The sequence below is a fragment of the Crotalus tigris genome, unplaced genomic scaffold, assembly GCF_016545835.1.
Source record: "Crotalus tigris isolate CLP2741 ecotype Arizona unplaced genomic scaffold, ASM1654583v1 scf7180000017551.9496454, whole genome shotgun sequence".
Classification (NCBI taxonomy): Eukaryota; Metazoa; Chordata; class Lepidosauria; order Squamata; family Viperidae; genus Crotalus; species Crotalus tigris.
Window position 1 is genome coordinate 7,704,432 of NW_024096469.1, and position 26,074 is coordinate 7,730,505.

General features: G+C 39.6%; 1 protein-coding gene across 3 annotated transcripts in view; it reads left to right on the forward strand.

Moving 5' to 3' along the window:
- Positions 1 to 26,074, forward strand: part of RPTOR (regulatory associated protein of MTOR complex 1) — a 425,821-nt gene that overhangs the window by 59,582 nt on the left and 340,165 nt on the right. Inside the window, exon 3 of one of the 3 annotated variants that reach the window (XM_039346131.1) lies at positions 11,827 to 11,867. The exons of the other annotated variants lie outside the window; for them this stretch is intronic. Within the exon in view, the coding sequence (XP_039202065.1) occupies positions 11,844 to 11,867 (24 nt within the window). The 5' untranslated portion in view covers positions 11,827 to 11,843. The remainder of the gene's footprint in view (positions 1 to 11,826; positions 11,868 to 26,074) is intronic. 3 annotated transcript variants of the gene reach the window in all.

A 26,074-nucleotide genomic window follows, 5' to 3' on the forward strand; every position in this document is an offset into this window, starting at 1 on the left:
TGCATCAGACTTTAGATTTATGAGGTAGTAGTCACTAAAAATTGAGATCACATTGGCTTCGGTCCACATGAGTGGTATTGAACAGTTCAATAGTGGAAGCAAATCTCTTTTCTGGATGTATTTTAGTCAAGGATGGACTGTTTTTAGGAATGTTTTAATTTGAATTTTTGTACATAGGAAGGTCATAACAATAGTTGGAGAGAAATTAATGACTTCTCCCAGAATTTCTCTGGACTTCAGCAGTACATGAACATCTTTGATGTTTAGCATGTCACAGACAATATACTTTAATTTTCCCTTGTGATGGAACTGAATTTGGGTACATATCTTGGTTACCTTACAGGAGTAACCAAAATTTTCAAGAGTAAGGGCGAAGATAAGCTTATGTCAAGAGTAGAATATGTTCTATTATCCAGGTATGAATATGGCACAGCAGGGGAGAAAATGAATGGGCTGTTTGCAGATAATTGTGTTGTTTTCTGATGCTGTAGTCCAACCTTCCCCAATTTGCTGCAACATGGATTGGATTGCTGACTGGATGGGGATGATTGGAATTGTAATCCACATAATTTGGAAAGAGATGGCCTTGGAAGATGGGAAGAATATTTGCCAGAATCAATAGTAAACTTTTCCCTGATATGTCTAAAACATTGTTTTAGCAGCTAGGATTCCAAATCTGTTTTTTAATGATGATACCAATTAGAGTTTAGTAGTACTCTGGAATAGATGAATGAGAATCTTCATTTTGTAGTAAATTTAATATTTCTCTTAGAATTTGCAGTGTTCTCTTCCCAGTCAAAGATGTGTTATAGTGGCAAGAGATATAAATTTATTTATTATTTCTCCTGCCAGTTTGGAAAAAGAAACTAAGGAGATTAATGCATTTAAGACATATACAATGAAATCAACACAAAAATCTAGCCGCATTTTTTTGACATTCTGGTGATTTTGCATTTTCTTAGAAACATATACAAATTCCAAAGAAAGGGAAAGCAATATAGTTTTATTGACAGAACAGTTTAATGCAGAATCAAGGAAACTGAATTTCTAAAATCTTATTTTGAAGGTTCAGATGCCTTGCCTGTTATGGTACTTAGATTTTGCTAAAATAGAAGTGACACCCATGAGAGGCAAAAGTTCCTCATTTTCTGATGAAGCTTGATTTTTTTTATGCCATTCTGTTTTAAACTAAAATTTTCAATTTCTTGTAATCTCAGGTAATTTGTACAGGGAATATGATGTTATGGTAACTAGCAGCCTACTAGATTTATAAGCATAGTGGGACAATACCAAGTCATTACAAAGACTCCGCACCCTAGGTCATCATTTTATGTTCTTTGAGCAGAATTTCATTCTTTTTTGTGGGTTATGTCATCAATTTACAGAGAACATTTTGCAATTCTGCAAGCTTTTCCAGACAGCACTCCTCAATTTCATTTGTCTTAATGCTTTTTTCACATGAGTACTTCATTCTTTCCTTAAAATCTTGTTTGTTAAATTATTTTAAAATTAGAGTCCAAGCTCAGTTTAAGCTCAGTTTAAATGTCCAAATTCTTTAAATTTATGTTTGCTGAAAACTATTTGTTTCCAAGATAGACATACGGACAGTTTTAACATTACTTTTTGTATCCCCACTGATCCTCCTTTCTCCAAAAAGTGAAAGACGGTAAGCGAAACAAGAGAACTAAAAAAAGAGATGCAAGGTTATTCTTGTTCTATTTGGGGAAAACTGGAAAGTTGTACAACATTTGAAAACGAAACTGCACAAGTCAGTCTTCACTTTCTAATGTCTTTTACTTAGTAATAATAAAGTTCAAAGCGATTTGAACTGATTGTGCACAAAATATGTACCGTTTGGTTACAGAAATTAGGGTCAAATTCTACTAAGTTCTTTTTTTAAAAAAAATTCTCAGAATTGAACTGGATGTACTAACGGAAGAAGGATGGATTTTTCATCTTTCTCTTGCTGTCCTCCCACCTGTCTTATTTCTGTCCAGATGCAACAGATGGCATAATATTTAAGAGGGAGATGCAGAGCTTGAAGATATGATCTTTTTAGCTCTCTTTGCTGTAAGATCATTGATCCCATTAACAGTAACTTCTACAGCCGCGTGAAAGGCCACAATGGTTTTGATGAGTAAATTTGTAATGATACCACATTGTTACACTTATTGATGAGTCACGTCATTCAAATATCTGTAGTGTCTGCAATTCCAGAGTTCTCCTGTTTTCAGCAATAGGAAGCGTAATGAATCCTCTGGAAAACTGCCCAATGGCTCACTGATATAAAGGTTTAATACAATATGTAGAACTTAACAAGATAGTAAACTCTTGGGGCACAAAGAAAACAAAGGAGTCTCTCTGCTGTTTTAATAACATAACCTGTGGAATTTGAGGGAAGGGGATTCAGAGAGGAAGTCCTGATAGCAGCATGTACTTTATGTGGGGGAGCAGACCTCCGGCTGCTTTGTATAGTTTGCCCAGAACATGAGGCAATTACTGAGCTCAGATGTTGTGTGTGCAAGGTATTGGTTCGTAGCATTAAATCACTGCCCTCTGAAGCTTTGCAAAGCTGAACACATGCCATTTTATTGCACTCTGCTAGCTTTTAAGTTTTTCTGCAGTAATAAAGAGAAAATGTTGGGCTATCTGCAATAAAACAATAGGAGAATGATTGAATTTCCTAGATCTTTGCTCTAAATCCTGAAAGAAATACTTTTTTCCTCCCTTGTCTTTCTTTTCCCTGTCCCTTATCCCAGGCTTGCTTTAGATGGTCAGTGAAGATTGAGGGAGGCATATGACAGATCATTGAAACAGAGTAGGAAAGAGTGATTGAAAATGGCTCATTAAGAATATATGACAAGTTGACAAGCACCGATTATTGAAAAATGGGGCACTGAGTGTACAAGGTTTGCTGGAAGAATTATCCATCAAATATAATGGAATTTCATTGTTCACTACAGTTTTTATCAACAATTTTTTCATTTGTAGAAATAGCTGTCTATTTTGAACACATATAAAGAAATCATAGAAGGTAATCTTATGAGACACAATATTAAGGATAGTTTATGTTTGCAAAAACAATTCTAATGTGTATTGTGTGACTGGCATGCTTCTCACTGATAAGTATTACTGATTTGCTAATTGGGGAACTTATCAGTATTCTGCTAATAAATTCTGCTTCAAAACAATTTAAAAATTAAAACTGTATCATGTGGTATGACTTTTTCTGTTGCAAGAGTAAATAATAATAATAATAATAATAATAATAATAATAATAATAATAATAATAATAGCCTTATTAGGAACTGCTTCCATCCTGCGACGATACCTGTAATACCATCAAACATCTACTTCTGCCTATCTCAGGTCCTGGGTAAGGACTCGATAGGTAGACAAAATGCCAAATCCAGTCTGAACATCTGGCTGACTGTGCGATGATTGACGATAATAATAATAATAATATTGCATTCCTTGGGTGCAATCCCAAAACAACTGGAGCACTACTTGAACACCATTGGCATTGACAAATTCGCTATTAGTCAATTGCAAAAGGCGGCCTTACTAGGAACTGCTTCCATCCTGCGACGATATCTGTAATACCATCAAACATCCACATCTGCCTATCCCCGGTCCTGGGTAAGGACTCGATAGGTAGACAAAATGCCAAATCCAGTCTGAACATCTGGCTGATTGTGCGATGATCCATAATAATAATAATAAAGTTGGAAGGGACCTTGGAGGTCATCAGGTCCAACCCCCTGCTCAGGCAAGTAACCCTATACCATTTCAGACAAATGGCTGTCCAGTTTCTTCTTAAAAACTTCCAGTGTTGGAGCATTCACCGCTTCTGGAGGCAGGTTGTTCCACTCGTTAATTGTTCTAACTATCAGGAAGTTTCTCCTTAGTTCTAGGTTGCTTCTCTCCTTGATTAGTTTCCATCCGTTGCTTCTTGTCCTGCCTTCAGCCTATTCAATTGCATGATGCTATAATTAAATATTTAGTTACATAGGTCTGGTTTTTAAAAAATATATCTGGAAGAAAGAATAGCATTGCAGCTATATACAGGCAATCCTTGACTTACAAACCTTTCAAAGTTACAACGGCACTGAAAAATGTGACTTACGACAATTTTTCAAACAACCATTGCAGCAGCCCCATGGTCACATGATCAAAATTCAGATGCTTGACAACTGGCTCATATTTATGGCGGTTGCCGCGTTCTAGGGTCATGAGATCAGCTTTTTGCAGCTTTCTGATAAGCAAAGTCAATGGGGAAGCACATTCACTTAACAACCATGTTATCAACTTAACAAATACAATGAGTCACTTAACAATTGTGGCAAGAAAAGCCGTAAAATGGGGCAAACTCACTTATCCAGTGTTTTATTATCAACATAAATTTTGGGCTCAGCTGTGGTTGTAACTCGAAGACTATCTGTAAAAAGGAATAATCTTAAAATTTCCTAAAATTGTTGGCTGGGGAAAATGGACACATTTGACACTGTAATCCAATCCATGGAAGACCTAGCCTGATGCTTTAGACTTCTATGAATTAAAAATCCAAATGTGTTCTTTTTCTATAGACTAATTATTACATATTATTCCTGTATATAGTGCAATGATGGCGAACCTTTTAGAGATTGAGTGCCCAAACTGCAACCCAAAACCCACTTATGCATCGTTGAGTGCTGGGTGGTTGTGGCCCATTGGGTGGGCATGGCCCATTGGGTGGGCGTGGCTGCGGTAGTAATGGCAGACTGGGTGGGACTAAAAAGTTCAATCAATCAATTCCAACTTTCCAGGATTTTTTTTCCCCGTGAGAAGTTGAAATTGACTGATTGAACCTTTTTTTTTTTTTTGCACATGGCGGCGGAGGCCTAAAGCGAAAAGGTTTTATAAAACCCAGCTGAAGGCCTAAGACTGGGGTGACGGCACACGTGCCCACAGAGAGGGCTCTGAGTGCCGCCTCTGGCACCTGTGCCATAAGTTCGCCACCACTGGTATAGTGCATTCAGAAAGTATTCAGACCCCCTTCACTTTTGTTAATTTTGTTATGTTGCAACCTGATTCTACAGTTGTTGAAATTCATTTTTTACTCATTAAACTACACTTAGCACCCCATAATGAGAAAGTAAAAACAGAATTTTAGAAATGTCTGTAAATTTTTTAAAAAGAAAAAAAACGGAAATATCACATTGGCATAAGTATTCAGACCCTTCATTCAGTACTTAGTTGGAGTTACTCCATTCAGATTTCCCATAATCCTGACCAGTCTCCCATTCCCTGCTGCTGAAAAACACCCCCACAGATGATGCTGCTACCAACATGCTTCACTGTTGGGATGATATGAGGCAAGTGATGAGCGGTGCCTGGTTTCCTCCAGACATAACATATACAATTGATGCCAAACAGTTCAATCTTGGTTTCATCAGACTAGAGAATCTTGTTCCTCACAGTCTGAGAATCCTTCAGGTATTATTTTGCAAACTCCAAGTGGGCTTTCATATGTTTTGCACTGAGGAGAGGCTTCTGTCTAGCCACTCTGCCATAAAGCCTAGATCGGTTTAGGGCTACAGTGATGGTTGTCCTTCTGGAACTCTATCCAGTATAAAAAGTATAAAAAGTGAAAACAAGGGCACATAACTAAGGTAGACTATTAGCAGATAGCCCGAGCCCGCAAACATGAAGTGAGGAAAGCTAAGGCTCAAGATGAACTAAGATTTGCGACAAAAGTCAAAAATAACAAAAAAAGCTTCTTTCAACATGTAAAAAACAAGAAAAAAGTCAAGGAAATGATTGGTCCATTAGTGGCAAATGACAAGATGGTGACAAGCAACAGGGAGAAAGCAAAACTACTTAACTTGGTTTTTGCATCCGTCTTTACAGAAAGGGAAAAAACAATCCAACCTATCAAAAACAGTACCGTAAAAAACAGATTAGAAACACAAGCTAAGATAGATAACAGTTTGTTGCCTTCAAATCCAGTATGTCTAAAAAAAATACAACAGCTTGTACTTTTCAACTATATATGACATTAGAAGAAAAGTGGGATGAGGAACCCAGTGTGGTGATATATCTAGAGTTCATTTTCTGAATATTACGGAAGCCTTGTTACAGTATAATTTTATTATAAGTAATCCTTGACTTACAATCACAATTGAGCCCCAAATTTCTGTTGCTAAACGAGATAATTGTTTGTTGATTTGTTCCATTTTGTGACCTTTCTTGTCACAGTTGTTAAGTGAATCACTGCAGTTGTTAAGTTAGTAGCACAGTTATAAAAAAAATCTGGCTTCCCCATTGATTTTGCTTATCAGAACGCCAAAAAAGGTGATCACATGATCCTGGGACAGTGCAGCTTTCATAAATATGAAAAATAAATGGCCAAGCATCTGCCATTTAATCACGTGACCATGGGGCTGTTGCAACGGTCGTAAGTGTGAAAAATGGTCATAAGTCACTTTTTCAGTGCTGCTGTTACTTTGAATGGTCACTAAATGAAAGGTTGTAAGTTTGTATTTGTTTACAGTATTATGTATTATGTGAGTATGACAGTCGCAGCTGTGAACACGGGTCATAAATCCCTTTTTCTAGCATACTTGTAATTTCAAACTGCCATTAAATGAATTGTCTTAAATCGAAGACTACCTGTAATCTCTAGCACAGTGGTGGCGAACCTATGGCACGTGTGCCAGAGGTGGCACGCGGAGCCCTCTCTGTGGGCAAGCGCCATCGCCCCAGTACACGTGGTCTCTAAAAGTTTGCTATCACTGGCCTAAGGCCAGCCAGCCTGGAGCCGCCATTGGGGAGCCCACCATCCCACCCACCAGAGACTCCCTGGATCTCCCCCAACCCTGCCCGGCTCCCACAGGTGTCCCTCCCCATAAGCAACATCAAGGTGGTTGTGCCCACCCAGTCTGCCATGACTCCTGCAGCCACACCCATCCAGTGGCCATGCCCACCCAGTCTGCCATGCCCACTGTAGTTGCGCCCACTGAATGGGCCACACCCACCCGGCCCCTGGCGATACATAAATGGGTTTTGGGTTGCAGTTTGGGCACTCGGTCTCTAAAAGGTTCGCCATCACTGCCCTAGCAGATTCTATTTGCATCTACCTTGTTGCCCATAAATGTGAAAAACAACAAAAATATTTATTCTCTTGCACACCACAAGTAAGCCTGTTTCATGAATTGAAGCAATGCAGTGAGAAGGGAGGATGAATTATTAGGGCTGTTGAGTTGCTTTTATACGGCAGCATTCCCTACTCAGTACCAAGACTTTAGAGAACATTGCTGTTCTCTCCTTCTGAAGCTGCAGTATTGGAACTGGATTAAAGTGTTTGTTCCAAAACCATTGAACTTTTTCTCTTTGTATTTTGGCAGTTTGAGTACTGAACATTAAACAGAAGTTGCTCCATAATAGATCTTCCCAGGGCCATTGACAGGTGTTTTTCAGAGAACCGAATGCTGCCTCGTCTCTAGCTAGAACAGTCATACCTTTTCTTTCATTTTTGCTGGATCCTGAGCTTTTGAGTTCATGCTGCTTGTGTATCTCTGACAACTGCAAATGAGGTCGCGTTGCCAAAGGCAAAATTGTCAGATGGATGGCCCTCAGTTTACATAATTCATAATTTGCTGTGAATGACATTGCAGCATATATTTCTTAAATTTAGGTGACATGAGTCCATTTCCCTCCATTTTATTTATTATGTTTTTACTGTTTCATTTTTGAATTTGAATTTTCCACGGTGTTTAAGTTTTATGTTTCCGTCAAGATCAATTGTTGTGTTTAATGTGTTTCTGGATTTAAAATTACTTCCTTCTTTATTCTACCTCTTATGCCTTAAACAGATAATGTAGTCGCGGATGCTTTTGCTGATCTAACTATAACCCTGAAGGAATTTTCCATTCTCCTCAGTTCTTTCTTTTGGAGGCACATTCCTCTAATGGCCATAATGATTACAATATATTTTCTTAATTGTAGGTTCTTAAGAAAGTTAATTTTCCAGATTCTAATATTACTGTTACTGACTGGGATTCAATTCCCCTGCCCTAAATGTGTTTTAAACAAAAGAAAGGTATTTTTTTAATAATATATTGAATACCACAGAACTAATGTGTCCCGGCTGTTTGTACAGATAACATTCTGTATCTTTTTGCTTTAGTGTGATAGTTCAAGTGGGTGTTTTTGTAAACAGTAACACGATAGTGTTAACATTGATCTAATCAGTTGCATATCATACACAGCAGTTCTCACACTACGTCAACCCTGTGAGAGCTACCGAGAGTTTATTTTATATATGGACAACCATTACTGCAACAGTAACAGAATCCTTGTGACATGCAGTGTAGCGATGGCAGAGATCCTTTATTTAGCCATTGTTATTCTAAACAAGCACTTGCACCACCTAGGAAGCTTCTCAGGATATTAGCAATATTGGCTCCAATTGTGGCAGTTTACCCAAGGCTGGAAGGGAAGTTAATTTTTGCTTCTGGAAGAGTGTGAGTTTAAATATTCTTTTAATTTAGCATTTGATAGAATGCTATGAAGAAGACTCTCGCAAAGGTATGTGCTTGATGCTTAGATGGACAATGTACATCTTTATTTTGTTTTAATACATACATTTCTATAATATACACATATGTGCATGCATGTATTTCCCTCAAACAAACATTGCATTTATATTCAGAAACTCAGTTTCCCCACAGCTATGGAAAAGGTTTGGGCCTCTTCACTAGACAGATTATCTAGCAGCTCCAAGAATACAGGTACAAAAATACAATTTGTGATTTTATAACTAGGCAAAGCATATTATGCTCCAGTTTTTTGTTTGTTTGTCGGGTTTGACAGTATGGGTATATATGAGTGGGTGGGTGAATAAATTCACAGAAAAAAAGCTTTTTTTTTTTTTTGCATCACTTGTTTTTGGTGCAGTTGGATCCAGAACTCCCCGTTTTTTCTTCCAGAGCCTGAAAGTATCAGCAGGCATTTCATCTTTTTTATTGCTAATTATTAAAAAGCTGTTCGGCAGCACAAGCTCCCTTCAGCTGGTCTGAAGAATTTTTTAAAATCAAGCAGTGGTAGTAAAACAGGTTTTACGCAAACAGGTGCGCAATCCCCCCCCCCATAATCTTTGCCTTCACAATTTGCTGCTTTAAAAATGAAGTAATTATTATTCAAGCTTATGAGTATTTAAAATGACCAAACAATAAGAGATCACTAAAGTAACTACTACAAGCTTTATTAATGAAATAGCAATCAGTATATACCGAGTTTCTAAAATATCTCAGCATCTTTACAAGGAATGCTGGGACTGAGCATTCATGCCAAATGCATGCACACACATGTCTTTGTAGGTACCTCTGAAAATTGTTCAACTCATATATGTGTGGTTTGACCTATTTTCAAGTGATATTCCTGGCTGCTGCAGCAAAGTGTATGAAAGCAGGCTGAATTGCTACTAGCTCTGTCAACACTCAAACCTGTCTGAGTCTTATCTTTTCATGTCCGTGATTATGAACAGGATGTTAAAAGAAAGGATTAGGAAAAATCAATCTGATTACAATGTTGGAAAATGTTTGAGTCATATTAAATGATTCATCTCTGCTTTCATGCAAACTAGAAATGAAACTACATCAATGTGAAATCTCTTAAAGGTGAATCCATAGACCTGTGTTCACTTTTTTTTTACATAGAAAAAAAAGCTTCAACTCAGTATTTCTCAAAACATGCTGAAATATGTTGTATATATTATTTTTATCCAGTTGTGTCAAAGAAATACATGGACCACTTTTGGTATTGATGTATGAAAGATGGTTTTGCTGTGTGTATTTGTTTGACTTTTAGCACTGTATTTTTCTTTAATGAAGACATCTGTTCGTGCTCAGAGGCTGTCCAGAAAGGTAATGCCTTGAATACGAGGATGCCCTTTTGGCTCAGAATATGACATTTCCTGTTACTGAATAAGGCTGGACTGTTGGAAGTCCCAATAGAAATTTTTGTATATTTCTTTTTAGTGGACAACAACTGATCCTTAGACTTTTTTTTAATATAAGTGGTTGACTCTTGAAATGCCTAATGCTTATATTCTTGGGATTAATTACATGATCCTTTAGTAGGCTTCATACCCACTTAAAGTTTTGATATGATTGATTTGAACGGCAGTTGAGTTAGTATTACACATTGCCATGTACAGGTAACCCTCGATTTACGACACTTCATTTAGTGACTGTTTGAAGTTGCAACATCACTGAAAAAGTGATTTGTGATCATTTTTCACACTTACCACTGTTGCAGCATCCCCATGGTCACGTGATCAAAATTTGAATGCTTGGCAAGTGACGCTTACTTATGACTGTCGCAGTGTACTGGGATCATGTGATTACCTTTTGCGACCTTCTGACAAGCAAAGTCAATGGGGAAGGCAGATTCACTTAACAACCAGGTTACTAACTTTAACAACAGCAGCGATTCACTTAACAACTGTGGCAAGAAAGATTGTAAAATGGGCCAAAGTTCACGTAACAACTGTCTCGCTTAGCAACATAAATTTTGGGCTCCATTGTGGTTGTAGGACTATCTGTAATGTACAGTTATTATATTTAAATTGTTCTGGGTGGACTTCACAGAATATGCTGTTTTTGGACCTATAATGTGCAAGTAAATTGATAACTAAATGAACCAAGCATCTATACAGTTTCTGAGAGTCACACATCACTGAAAACCTCACCAGCATTATAAGCTATAGTTCTGTCATGGAATGGAATGAGACAACTTGCTGCAGCCCACCTGCCATAGCCAACTTGCCGCTACCAACTCACTACCGCCAGCTTTCCTCTGCCAACTTGCTGCTGCCAGCTCGCCATAGGATAACTCCATATGGCCAACTTGCTACGGGTGGCCGGAGGGAGAGCTGGGCTGGCAGGTGAGCAAGCGAATGGGCAAGAGCACATCAGGGCAGGTAGCAGGAAGGAGGAGGCAGCTGGGGACTTCCCATTTTCACACTCTTTGCAGGTGCTGCCACTGCGACAACTCCAGGACTGTGCAACAGTGGCTCCAAGCCTAGTGCAACGGTGATAGTAGCTCCGGGCCTGCATGGCAGTGGGCCTGAGCCTGGTGTGGCAGTCATGGCGCTCCAAGACCAGAATGGCAGTGGCTCCAAGGCTGGCATGGCAGCGGTGGTGGGGCGTGTTAAAAGCCCCCAGCCACTGCCAGCTCCCTGCCCCCCACCCTGATGTATAAACGGGAGCTTATACTGAAACTCATGCTGGAAAAGAGAAAACCAGGAATGGATCATTTTTATATGGGAAATGGGTCAGCTTTATCACTGAAAATCTGTCTCAGTATGTGGTCTGAGGCAATCTGTTGTATAATTACATGGAAAAGCAAGAGAGAATGTTGTGTGTGTATGCTCAGCAATAACTCAGTTGACAAGTGCAGTAAAAAATACTTGTAATGAGTAAATACAGTACATATTCCAGGGCTTTCTGATATTGAAAGTAGACCCTGGTGAAATTTTGGTTTAAATTGAATCAGTAAAAAAAAGCAAGAAGGCTTTATATATGATAAGAATGGAAGCTAATAAAGAGAAAGGAGTTGTGGCGCTAGAGGACGCTAATGAGGAGATCAATGTGTAGAGAAGGAGAGAGGGTATTTGCATGCAGCTTGCTGGCACTGCAAATGGAATCGGTGTTTGCTTTCTCTATAGTAGCATATTAGTTTTAAATACACGCAATATCTTAATTTACACTGTTGAAGGGGAGGCTGCATTTGCTCAGTGGTAAGAGAAGAATATATTGTGAAGCACTGTTGTTTCTTCCACAGATTTACTGACAAATCGTATGTCGGGAAAAATGAAGACCAAGGTAGAATATTTTTTCATAACAGAGTTGAATTTGAACTGCAGCTTCCTGCAGCCACAGCTTTTCATCAGTGGAAAATTGTAACGAGCATAGGGAATGGCTTTGAAGGACAGGAGGAAGAACAGCTACCAAGGCAGTAGTTAGATAAGTGGGGTTTGAGCCTGGATCAAGAGGATAATCTGAAAAAAAATGTTTCAGAGCAACTGCTTCCTAGTTCACCTGAAGATAAAAATGGGGTGGGGCAGGGAGAAGCCCAATCAGATTTGCAATATTCTGTTAATGTAGCTATTAGAGCAAAAGTAGTGCTGACCTATACAGCATTGGTTTTATAGTCCAGTCTCCCTTATTGGACTGACAGAAATACACATAGAGCTTCATATTTCAATTGAGAAATGTACAGTTTTAGACCACTTCCGGTAAGAAAATAATTGTTTATGTTCAAAGTGAGAAGAATAGAGAAATAAGTAACTTAGATCCTACCACTGTGCTCCCATATCCTACTTCTACCCACATCTAATTATGCACAGGCAGATCTTATCTATGAAATGTTGAAAGATGCTTTCTGAACTACTATAGTCTTAGTGTGCTTCCTCTCCCCATTTTCAATGGATGTTATTTGGTTCCAATAGAGTTTTTAAATCTGATTGCCCTAAAGTTGACTTAGGACAATTCAGAGTCTGCACCCATGTTTTTTGTGGTATAATTGGTACTAGTGTATGTATGAACAGTGGATAGAATATTTGTTAATAAAGATTCGGATATCAGCACAATTCCCAGTTCAACATAACTGCAAAATGTCTGAAAAATAGCCATTATAATTATATATTTTATTCAGCTGCATAAAGGAATAATCAGAATATGTTGGCTCTCTTTTAAGAACTGAAATTAGAAAATATTCCCCACATACTTTGATTAATAATTTAATTACATGTTAGTATTTGATGTAGTATTTTTCTGATCACCACAAATGGGCAATTTGTAGCTTGATTGCATGATCTTTTTGATTGAGAAGTTACTGTGGGGTAGGCTATAATAAATCGGTACAAAAATATTTCAGAAAGACAGTATAATAGCTCTGCTTTTGCATGCTGTTAAAGTAACTTTGGATTAATCTTCTGAATTATATTTTCAATGTCATATTTTACAACATAATCAAACATCTGACAGATGTATTAACTTTATTGTTCAAATGTAAAAAGAAAATTGGGAGCTTGGCATTGAAATTATTTCTAATGATGTCTGTGTGTTCCAGAAGGCCCATGCTATCAACTGTAATTTTTAATAGTCAGAAAACATATTTTTAAAGAATAACATGCTCTAGAAAATGAACTTCCAAATTTTGCCCCAATCTGATATCCAGCTTTATAACTTATTCCATAGTACAATTCTCTTTCCCAGTCCTTGTCGAAGTCATTGCCACATATTGCCCAAGGAATGAATGAATATGTATGTATGTATGTATGTAGGTAGGTAGGTCTTTGGTTATTCGGGTTTTCTCCCACGTCAAATTGGAAGTGTCTTGGCGACGTTTCGACGAAGTCGAAGACACCAGCCTGAAGATGACGAATGAGACTTCGTCGAAACGTCACCAAGACACTTCCAATTTGATGTGGGAGAAAACCCGAATAACCAAAGCCCTACATACAAACACCCGCAAAAACCTCAGAAAACACACACACACACACACACACACACACACACACACACACACACATACACACATATACTAAAAGATTCCCCTTCCACTGATGCTTGATCACATATGAATAGTTTTATTTGAAATGGACACAGGGAGCTTTCTGAAATTCGCTCCTTTGGAGATGTGAACATTTTAAATTCTGGCTGTTCTTTGCCAGCTGATATAAATGAGCATCTTCAAATTTCCTGGTATATTTACCAGCATATTGTGGAAAAAAACAAAAATTTAACATTATTTTTTGTGATGGCCATTCTTGAAATGCACATATGCATATGTTTTTCAATTTTAAAATGTTGTTGTGAGGCTACTTTCAACAGCAACCAAGTCTGAAGTAATTAGGAGATTAATTGGCGCAACTGATAAGTTCATTTATCATAGCCTTTAAATGTGGATGTTTAATTGGAATTTAATTGATGAAGTTCAGCACTGACAGCAGTTTTATAAACAATGTAGGCACATTGTTCAAGTCTGACAATATAGTTGGAATGGTTTTCAAAAAAATGAATTGTCTATATTACTTAATCAAGTGAAACTTGTATTAATTATCTCCTAAATATAGCCTGAGTACAAAAAAGATGAAGTTCATTTTAATTTGTTAAAAAAGCTATTAATTGGGGGTTAGGGAAGCAATAAAAGTAGTTTGATGTGAATTGCTACTGTTTTCATTTAATGTACAGAAGGTTTTACAACTTTTGTCCAATTTATTGTCAGGATCTTGTGAGATTGTATAAATCTCACTAAGAAACAATGCTGACGTTCCAGCACTATATGCCACAGAGCTTGGTGTGTAAGTAGGCTTCAATTTAGAAGCTGTGATGTCTTTGTAGTCTTTGTAGTCTTCAGTGCTTTCCACAGCGCTGTGCAGACCGTTAGGAAAACAGAACAGTTCACTTTGTGGCAAGGTCATGGTTCCAGAAGCGGCCACCATGTGCCCAGCAACCAGGTGGCTGCTGGGAACATGTCGGCTGCTTCTGGGGTTAGCTGTGTGACTGCATGATGAAGCAATTTGTGCTGTGGAAAGCTCCAGGTAAGTCAGGAGGAGCGTGTAGGGACTGGTGGGTTGGGAATCAGGCCTAAGGGGGCCCTGATGGGGGAGAAAAGGCCTGTGGGGTCTGGTAGGGGGGGAAGCCTGTGAGGAGCCAGTGGGGAGATGGTAGGAGATAGGTGGGGGATGCCATAGTGTTGTAAGTAGCTTTTGGGGAGTAACTTCGAACAGCCATGATTAAGCAACTGATTGTTCAGCAAGGACCACCCATGATACCAGAGCGCTTCTGGGTGGTAGGGTTTTTTTCCCATCAAATGTAGACATGTACGTGATGCAACTAGGAATACCCAGAGCTTTTATTAAGGTCCTCTGTAATATAAGTGCTGTTTAACCGTTTACAAATTTTCAAATGAGAAAATATTTTGATTTAAGGAAAACGGGTGAAAGCGATATATCTTTCTACGCATTTCTGCCCTGAGTACAAAGAACATTTTTTAAAAAAAAATATATGCATTTCCCCCCCTGTATTTGAAAACGATAACATGTAAAATAAACCTCATCTAAGTGGCGTTTGAAGTTTAGTCTGGAAGATGTTTTAGGGAAGTTTGCTAACCTACCATCTGATGGCTGGAATAAACTGCTGAAGGTTGGAGGATTGTGAAATGCACAGCAAGCAGAATGGTTGGAAAGAATGCAAACTGCCAGCTAGCTTCCCTCATGCAGCCTCTTGCTTCATTTGTTCATTACTCTATTACTGTTCTGGGACCATGATGGAGCTTCTGAGCTGGCTCTCTGGAAATGAACAAGCCACTAGTGATAACAGCCAGTTGTGCTTCAAAATGACCCTGGTGAAGGAATAGATTTGAACTTGGGGGATGCAGTTCTTTTGTTCAGAGAGTGACATTCTGTAGGGGGAATAGGTCAGGTTCTTGGGGACCTCTACTGGACTCTTAATGAAACTTGCTCTGAATGGGAGAGAAGGCCAAAAATGACAAACCTATTTTTGTTTGTATAGCAGGAATGTCCTCAAGGGAAGGAAAATAGATTTCTGTGTTATTAAAAGAAACTTTTGTGATATTGTGCTTGCAATGCTGACAAATCTCTTATTGTAGATATAGAAAATAGAAATAATTGGAATGTTTGTCTTTTTAAAATTACATTCCCACAGTGCATTTGAGAATAGAATTTGCTTTGCTTAAACTTGGAGAAGCCTTGGATCTGGAGAAGTCCAAACTTTGTTTTGGGAATCTAAACAAATTTAAACATTATATGAAGATTTCTGTGCATTCTCTATTTAGTGGTACAAAGATATGAATAAATGTGTGACTAGCTGATAACAATAACCTCCCCTGTCCTTGATGGTTAAATTAGATTGCATGTATTATATAAGAAATGTTCCAAGTATTCTTCTAATTACATCCCCCCCTTTATGGCTCTCTGTTTAGAGAACTAAGAATCTAAATTTGCTGTGTTACAGAGGAATATGTATGTGGATGTTTGTAAATCTGGAAAGATAGATGTCATAAATTTGTAAACCTGAAAAAATACGCGTCACAGATTTTTAAATATAAGATAATAGGGAGGCAAAGTTAATAGTGTTCCAAATAGGCTAGAGCATGCAGTTGAGATGTAGATGATCTCATGACTATTCTACATATGTGTGTTTTGCTGCAGATTCAACACATTGAAAGCCATCTGTTATTTTACCATGCTAGCTCTCTTTCCAAAACTTACACGCAAACATTGCTTGTAACACTGATGTTGCAGTGTTTTGGTTTTCTAGTTTTGTCTGTGCAGAAATTCAATCATGTTTGAAGCCAGCCCTAAACACATTGCTATAAAATAAGTCTGGAGAAATATTATTATAGCAGTAACATACCTTTCGAGAGTGGGAAAAATAATAAAAGGGAAAGGTTTAGATTTAATTGTGTTTGATGCTTCAGTTCATGCGTTGAGCAACAGGCAAATAAAGATAGATGTTTCACCTTTCCTTCATGCAGATAGCCTTTTACTTCTTTTAAGTCTATTGTATACAGACCTAGTTTATATGAGTCTAGTTGTTTTATTTTAAAAGACACAATGTCTGTTTGTTCTTAATATCTGAAGTAACTCACTTTAATTTTTTTAGAGCATTTGAACTGGCAAGTTGCCTCCCTCCTCTATCTATATGTTGTCATCTGTTGATATTCTTTTATCCCTTATCAGATATCTATATGGACTTTGATATAGGTTCTGAAGTTCTGCTTTATTCTTTATTCCCTTCCTAATTAAACGGTGCACTGCCTACTGCACATCAAAGGCCAAGGATTTCCTAAAGTGTTAACAGTTAAGCATGAAAGTTAATTGAGCATATGACCTAATTTCTGGGTGCTCTTCAAAACATTATTTTCTCTTTATCATTATAGGCTTTTGACTCTTAAGCCTCTAGCAAGTGCTAATTATTCATTTTTTAAAAAGGGGGCAGCCTCCCCAAATCTCACTATGATGTTGTATTTCCTCCTAGAATTCAAGAAAGCCTAACCATTGCCCTAGGTGGGATTTTTCCTCTGACGGTGTTTTCCAGTGTATTTTACCTTGGAGATAAACTGAAGCAAAACAGAAAATGTCTCAGTTTAGTGGACAATCACCTAAATATGAGCCAGCAGTGTGCTGCAGCTGCCAAAAAGGCCAACACAGTGCTAGGCTACATTAACAAAGGGATAGAATCAAGATCACGTGAAATGTTAATACCACTTTACAATGCCTTGGTAAGGCCACACTTGGAATACTGCATCCAGTTTTGGTCACCACGGTACAAAAAAGATGCTGAGACTCTAGAAAGAGTAGAGAGAAGAGCAACAAAGATGATTAGGGGACTGGAGGCTAAAGCATATAAGGAACGGCTGCTGGAATTGGGTATGTCTAGTTTAGTGAAGAGAAGGACGAAGGGGGACATGATAGCAGTGTTCCAATATCTCAGGAGCTGCCACAAAGAAGAGGGAGTCAAGCTATTTTCCAAGGCACCTGAAGGCAGGACAAGAAGCAACGGGTGGAAACTAAGCAAGGAGAGAAGCAGCCTAGAACTAAGGAGAAACTTCCTGACAGTTAGAACAATTAACCAGTGGAACAACCTGCCTCCAGAAGCAGTGAATGCTCCAAAACTGGAAGTTTTCAAGAAGAGACTGGACAGCCATTTGTCTGAAATGGTATAGGGTTTCCTGCCTAAGCAGGGGGTTGGACTAGATGACTTCCAAGGTCCCTTCCAACTTTACTACTACTACTACTACTACTACTACTACTACTACTTGCAAGGAAAAATGCATTGGCAAAGCTCATTGGAGGAAATTCCACTGGGAGTTAAAGTTCGGCTTCCTTGAATTTCAGGAGGAAATTCAACATCACAGAGATATTGGGGAGGGGGCTGTTTTGATGTAGTGGTCCTGTTATTTTTTCGCAGTAAACACTAGATTCCAGAAAAAAATATTGTAAATCTCAGTCACATGATGATGCAAACACCTGTAAAGTGAGCCAGTTGCTGAGGGTTCAAAATACATTCACACGACCTTGAGAGAGATAGTGGCTATTGGAATTTTGATTCTCGGTTCTAAGTAGTCCTCAGGAGGTCTATTGTAACTTCAAACAGTTGGTATGTGACCGGATGTAACTTGAGAACTGTCTGTAATATATTGTGAAACTCTTGTAAGTTGAAGTTAGATTTCTTTTCCCCATGGTGTACTGGAGCTGGAAGGAGAGCATAAGAAGAACATTCATTATGACAAACTATTGTGTATCTTGATATTTGAGCTGGCTTTAAGAACCTACAATAAATCTTATTTATTTATCAAATGCCCTTAGAATTTTGATAAATAAATATTATATAATGCCAGGCAAATGAGTCTCAGATTCTTGCTTAGTTACATGGAGGAGATACTTCAATTTTCAGCTAATTTGCTTTCCCCGTGATCACACGGGGGACAAAAGAAGCAATACAAAGACACGTTAAAAGCTTCTCTTAAGTCCCTGGATATTAACACCATCTCTTGGGAACTTCTGGCGCATGATCGACCGACATGGCGCACCTTGGTGTACCAGAGTTGCCAGACATATGAACACAGAAGGACAATCTTGGCACAAGAAAAGCGAGCACACCGCAAAGCCAGAGCTGCAAATGCTGAATTAACAGTGTCTACACTTCTTTATTCAGTATGTGGCAGAACATTCCGTGCTAACATCGGTCTTATTAGCCACCTATGGACACATCGTTGATGGCCCATAACCCACAAGATGTCAAGGTCTTCATCGAAATCGATGGACGAACAAGAATTTGCTTTCATTTTTAGCTAATAGTAGTTTGTATATGTTTGTGGTTAGCTAATATTTATCTGAATAAGATAGCTTCAGTATGATTACTGAATTACATTCCTGGTTGATTGAGGTAAAGAATGGTTAAAATTAGCCATAAATACCCGTTGGGATATGATATCAGTTGGGCAGGGGAAACAGACTTACATACCCAATGTTAAAAATTAGATTTGGCCTGATCCTGCTGGCATTTCATACTAAAAATTTGACTTTGCCGTCTGGGATACTAATTATATGAATGAGCCTATGTCATTGTTTGAATAGTTGTGAGTCTCCTCTGCTGCTATTTTTATGTTATTTTATGTTGTTTTTAACTCTGGTTGACTTTACTGTTTTGATTCTGTTTTAATTGTGAGCCACTTACAATAATATATAGGAGATGGACAAGCTATACATGTCTTAAATAGACGTTGTTCTGAGGTGACAGAGCTAGTTCACTCTGCCCTCGTCTCTCAGCTAAGGGTAGCCAACCTGGCTGCTTACCTTTGGCCCAAAAAGCAGAAGCCAGAGAGTTTGCTTCACCTTCCTGGCCAGAAGGGCCATCCAGCTCTTAAGGATAGGTATCCTCAAACTGTATAGCTGAAAAACAGTATGGAGCTTCATTCATAGGCCAGGGACTAAGGAGCACTAAGAGGTTCTGTTCCGTTCAGGAAAAATATGATAAATGGTGAAATTCATGACTACTCTGTTAGACAATATATCAATCGGAAAAGAAACATCCACAAGATGTTTACCTTTAACCAAACAGAGTTTTTTTTGGGGGGGGGGGGGATTATTCGTTTGTGCTGTAAGTTTGAAAGTAGGAACTACCTTATTTTTAAGCTTTATAAGCTTTTCTGAGATCTTACCTGGGCTGAAAAGAGTGGAAAATATTTTACATTGGCCTTCTTCAGTTTGCTAAGCTTCTGATATATTGGATTTAAATTTTGTTGTTGTTTAATAGAGCTTAAGGCTGACATATCTGGAGGGAAAAACTAATTTAAATATATTGGTCTAACAAGTGTTATAACTGAATGTAATTGGTGTCTAATAATATCAGATATCAGGAACATTCTGAGAGATTTATTTGAAATATATGTGAAATAATTGATCCTTCACATAACAAATAAATTTCATATCCCACTCAGTTATTGGGGTGGATGGTGGTTTCAGAGTACAAGAGAATTAATCTGTAGCCCCAAAAAGCTTACAGCTTAAAATTCATCACAATGTTCTAAACCCAATCAGTGTGGCACTGTGAATTTAGCCATTCTGCTGAATTTTAAACTGTTTTTAATTTTGGGGGGCTACAGATTAATTCTCTTGTACTCTGAAACCACCATCCACACTGGTACCTGAGTTTCTTAAGCTTTGAATTGGGATTTCTGCCAAGGTAGTTGCAGGCAACTAGAAGAGGCAGAGCTTTTTTTAAAAATAAAACTTGATCCAGTTTGGGTAGGCAAGGCGGAAGCTCTATTAGTTTGAGCTCTACTCCATGCCTATGCAAGGCAGTTATATAGCCAGGCAAGGAGGAAAACACTCAACACTCTGGGACTTTGATCCACCTTTTGTCTCTGCACACCCACATTGAAGAGTAACAGTACTACACAGTTTTAGAATCACTGGGATATATATAATTAAAATTCAATTATTAAGAGGAAGTAGTATTTTTTGTTCCATCCCGATGTGGGATGATGTCATACAGACTTATTTAGCGAAGTTTGTATACCATTCCAGTAAACCATAAACAGATCATAGTAGTAACAGTATGACAGTTTATCTTGTGTTGGTTTGGGCATAAAACTTGTGCTCCATCTAGGAACAGACAGGCAGCCAGTGTAATGGTTCAACACACACACACACACACACACACACACACACATTGAACACGTGCACATTCATAATGGCTAGAATATTGAAATGTATGAACTGCCATCCTCTTTAAACAGTAAATATAGTAGCAGTGATTTCTCTGTGGCTATTTTCAGTAGTGCACTAGATACGAGGGAAAGGGGAATGCATTCAGAGCAAAATATTTTGTTTGTGTATTCTGCAATATGGGAGAGGTTTAGCACATAAATGAAAATGTTCCTGAAGATTACATTGAAAAGAGCAGTTGAGTCAGATGATAGGTAAAGTACAAGCATTAGGATGCTTGTGTTAGGCTGTCCAGGCATTCTGTAGCAGTGACCTGCCATCTTGGAACTAAATCAGGAAACCTGCAAAATCATTTTAATGGTGAAATCCTTTGGGTCTTGCCATCCTGCTGACAAGGCAAGTACTACAAACAAAATGTCTTTGGAATAGAAAAAAATGAACAAAGGAGAAGGTTGGTGCCAGAGCCTAAAAGGACAAGAGAACCAATAGCCACAAATCGTTATTGTCCGTGCTGCACAGGATTTTCTTTTGGCTTAGTTTTTGTAGGTTTTCTGAGTTTTAGAATGACATTTGTATGATATTTTAAATGATATTTTAAAAAATCAAATAAATTAGTTACTTGAGTAAGTTTTTGATACTCAGTTGCATCCCCTTTGCATCTTATAGGCTCTGTTTGCTTTGATTCACAGCAGAGTTACTAGCATGCTGAATGTTGAAATTCTCACTTATTCCTCATAACAATTACAAACACATGCATACTCATGCAAATTTAATCTCTTGTCCCACTTTTCTTAATATGTTTTATACAATCAGTTTCCTTTGTTCCTGGCTGGCTTAGTGCAGAAATCAACCCTCTGACAAATTACTTTAATTACTGGTTTTTCAAGTCCTTCTGAGCACAACTTGTAGCACCTTAAGCTCGACATTATAGCATGTCCAATATGGCCATAGATCATCCTATCAATGAAATGTGTATATTTTATCTGATATATAAATTAGCATGGAATATGACTGTGTGTCTGAGAGATTGGAAAAGATCATGGCTATATATCAGAGAAAGAAGCTGCACGTGTATTTGCTTATTGCCAAATCACTGCACATATTCTTTGTGCGGGCAGATTTTACTTAAGATTTTACAAAGAAAAATGAGGCCTTTTGTGGGAAGAGAAATGTCAAATAAGCAGACAGGTTTCAGAAGAGGCAAAGGGGCATGAAAACAGATGGTATTAAGATTATAATGGTGAGAGCAAGAAAACCTAAGAGTATTATACTTTTGCTTTATTGACTAAAACAAGGCCCTTAATTGTGGAGATCATGCCAGAATATGGTATATATTAAGGATATGAATATGCCTGAACATCTTATTATACTTCACAGAAGAATTTTTATAGTGAACTAGAAGCTAGTATAAGACATGCATGCCTTAATCAGCTCCCAAATGGAACATTGCAGTGTGTTTTATGTGGAATTGCCTTTGAAGTGGTACAGGCAGGTATGGGCACTCCTCAAACAGCACATATATCTCTGCTCTGTGGCGTTCATTGGTTGCCAGTGTGCTTCCGGGTTCACTCTCTGATCCCTATGCCAATTGGCAAAAATGTCACCCGATCTCGTGCTCTCCTGTCTGAGACTCTTCTCCTGGGCTCTTGGGCAGAATCCAAACTGGCCTCCATCAAGGCCAATCACATATCAGGAGAGGCAAACACATAGGCGGATCTCCTCAGCAGGGTGATGGTAAACCACTTGGAGTGGTGCCTGCACCCGAGGATCTTCAGGGAAATCTCCCACTGCTTCGGACTTCCAGTCCTAGACCTCTTCGCCTCCCTGACAAACACTCAGGTACCTAGGTTCTTCTCCTGTTTCCCATCCCCAGGGGCAGAGCACGGACTCTCTTCAGAGTCCGTGGCTGGAGGGTCTGCTTTATGCCTTTCCTTCTCTCCCTCTTCTTCTGGCGGTCATCTGCAAGATCCTCAGGGAGAGAGCGGAGATTCTTCTAGTGGCCTAGGAGATCGTGGTTTGCCGACGTCGTGAACCTCTCCCTAGCAGCACTGTAGAGAATTCCCCTGGACAGAGTCTCAGTCAGTCAGGGGCAATCCTTCATCCAGACCCCCAATGGCTCCAATTAGCCGTATGGCACTTGAGCGGTCAGTCTTATCCCAGGAGCACTGCTCACCAGGAGTCATTTCCATAATCCAGGCCTCCTGTTGGCCCTCTACCAACCATATTTATGAGGCCACGTGGTGAAATTTCTGTTTGTGGTGCTCAAAGCATCATTTGACAATTCCAGATCTGACTATTCCTCACATATTGGACTACCTTCTGGAGGGTCTGGAGAGGGGTTTGGCTCCAAGCACACTACGCAGACAGGTCGCTGCTCTTTCCACCATACTTACATGTGACTCTGCGACTTCCCTAGGTCACCATCCCTTGATCTGCTCATTCATCAAGGGTGCTACTAACACCAAGCCCCTTGTAGTCCATAGATATCCCTCCTGGGAACTACCAAGGGTTTTGCAGGCTCTTACCAATCCGCCCTTTGAACCCCTCAAAACATGTGATTTGCAATACATATCACACAAAGTAGCATTCTTGGTGGCTATCACCTCCGCGTGGTGGATTTCTGAATTAGCGGCACTCTCCACCAGAGATGATTTGTGCATTTTTCACTGGGACCGAGTGCTCCTTCGTCTTGATCTGACCTTTGTTCCAAAGGTAAATTCTTTATTTCACAGGACTCAGGAAATCGTGTTACCAGATTTCTGTCCTAATCCATCGCATGCTCTGGAACAACAGTGGCACCTGCTAGACGTCCGCAGAGCACTCCGTTATTATATCTCATGGACAGCTGCCTTCCGCACCACCGAGGCCCTTTTCGTATCCTGTCATCCTCCTTCTAGGGGTAGGAAAGTGTCCTCCTCCATGATTGGCAGGTGGATTAGGGCTTGTATTGCAGAGTCGTATCGGGTGGATTCAGTGCCGGTTCCAGGGCGCATTACAGCCCATTCCACCCATAGCACGGCTACTTCCGCGTCCTGGGATATTCAAGCGTCCATTGAAGACGTTTGCAGAGCGGCCACATGGTCCTTTCCATCACCCTTCGTTAGACATTACAAAATCGACAAATTCGCCTTGGTGGAGGCCTCCTTTGGCAGGAGAGTTCTCCAACAGGTACTACCTCAAAGTGCCACACTGGGCAGGCCTGATTCCCTCCCTCAGGGACAATAGGCTTTGGTATGTCCCATTGCTGGATTCTCCATCTCCTGTGCTGGAGAAGGGACGTTGTCCCTTCAGGTTATTAGGCCTAGTTCTATATTTATGAGCCAACACGTCTTGCTGTCAGTCATGGCTTCGCCTGCATCGAGACTGGGATCCTCTAGCCCAGGAGAGGCATGGCAACTTTGGCTGACTTGATCTGATTGGGCAGGAACACAGTCTAAACCCATTGGTGGATTCTCCATCTCCGTGCTGAGAAAGGTGTTCAGGTAAGACAACGCCCCTTTTCCAATGCTAATGTACAGCTGAGGAAACAGTGTTATGTGAAAACTGAACAAACAGACAAGAGAAAAAAGACAGAAACCTTTGAATTACAGAACTAAAAAAAATACTATGGGTACTGTCAACTGTAAGAAGTAATCAATTGATCCTGGACAAAATAAAGACTGATGTTTCCCTTGAGGCAATAATCAGCAAGCAGAAAATCATATATTTCGGCATTCGATGCAAGTTGATAAAAAAATGAATATTGCTAAGCAAAGTTATGGGAAGTTAAGAAAGACAACAGATGAAGTGGATGTGTTGGGCCTTAGAGGAATATGCTCCTATACCTGACCACCGGCTCCAGACACTGCGGATCTTTGCTTAATGGGCCGAAAGCTTCCTGTGTTGACAGCGGCGATCTATGAGGCCCGACATCCAGCAAAGCCACGCATGCGCAAAGGAACCTGACGGCCTAATCCACTGTCTACGCATGCGTGGCCACAGAGCCAAGACCGATCAAGTACACACAGAACAGCTGATCGGAGGAACCGTCTGGAAGCATCAGGACCGAATGGCAGCTTGAAAGGGAACAGGGTGGGGTAAGGAGCATGGGTGGTGCCGCATGGGTGTTGGAATGGGTGTGGTAAAGGGCTTGGAATGGGTGTGGCAAAAGAAAATGTATATAAACGTACTTGGGAGAACTGATCCCTAGTGCTAACTTTGTGCAGCCTGCGTGAAAATTATTAAAGTGTTGTTCCTCGTACCTGGCGTAGTGCTTGTTTGGTGACAGCTGAAGTTTGAAGTCAGGACGTGGTAACAGGATGGATGTGACCAAGGAATTCAGTGAAATCTCCTTGGGTGAACTATGCATTAATACCATATAGAAGATATATTGAGATATACAAACATTTGCCCATATAGTCACCAGGGTATAGCATAATTTGTTGACATCTGTTTGCCTATCTAATAATATGTTAAAATATAATATTTATAATAACTACATAATTGCTACAAAATCCTTATATTAAAACTTTTTTAAAGTTGTGGTTGAATCCAGTTTAAAAATAAGTACTGGAATATTCAGAGCCGTAAAGCAGTGATATAAATGTTTATATCATGTGAACATGAGCATTCTTATTTGTGGGAGTGAAGGTGGGGGTAAGGGGAAATAACAGAGTTGAAAAGGTCCTTGGAGGTCTTCTAGTCCAGGGCTTTTCAATCAGTGGTACGGATACCACCTGTGGTACATTGGCACCTGGCAGGTGGTACGCGATCATCCTAGAAAAGTAGTAGTGGGGGAGGGGAATGAGCTGAACCGATGGCAGCACAGCACAAGCCTGAGTGAGAGATGGCTGGAGCTGCAGGGCTGTCAGGGCTCAGCAGAAGCACCAGGATCAGTGCTTCGGGGCTATCAGGGCTCAGTGGGAGCGCTAAGATCAGTGCCAGACTCCAGCTGGAGCTTGGCACTGATCCTGGTGCTTCTGCTGAGCCCAGAAGAAGCGCCGATCAGCTGGAATGTTGCAGCATTTCCAGGGTCTTGTGATTTACATTCAGATGCTTGGCAACTGATTCATATTTATGACTGTCACAGTGTCCCAGGGTCATGTGAAGTGACCAAAACCTGCTGCAGCCACCCAGCAAATGGGGGGAATAAAAACCAAACATTCCCCACCCCACCCTCTCTGCCAATCCTCAACAGAAATGCTCACAACAATGAAAACTTCGGACAGGAGGAAGAGCGCGGCCGGGTGGGCAGGCAGATGTCTTGTTCGGCTGTGCCTTGGGGGGCACTTTTTTCAGTGCCATTGTAACGTTGAACAGTCACTAAGCGAACTGTTGTAAGTCAAGGAC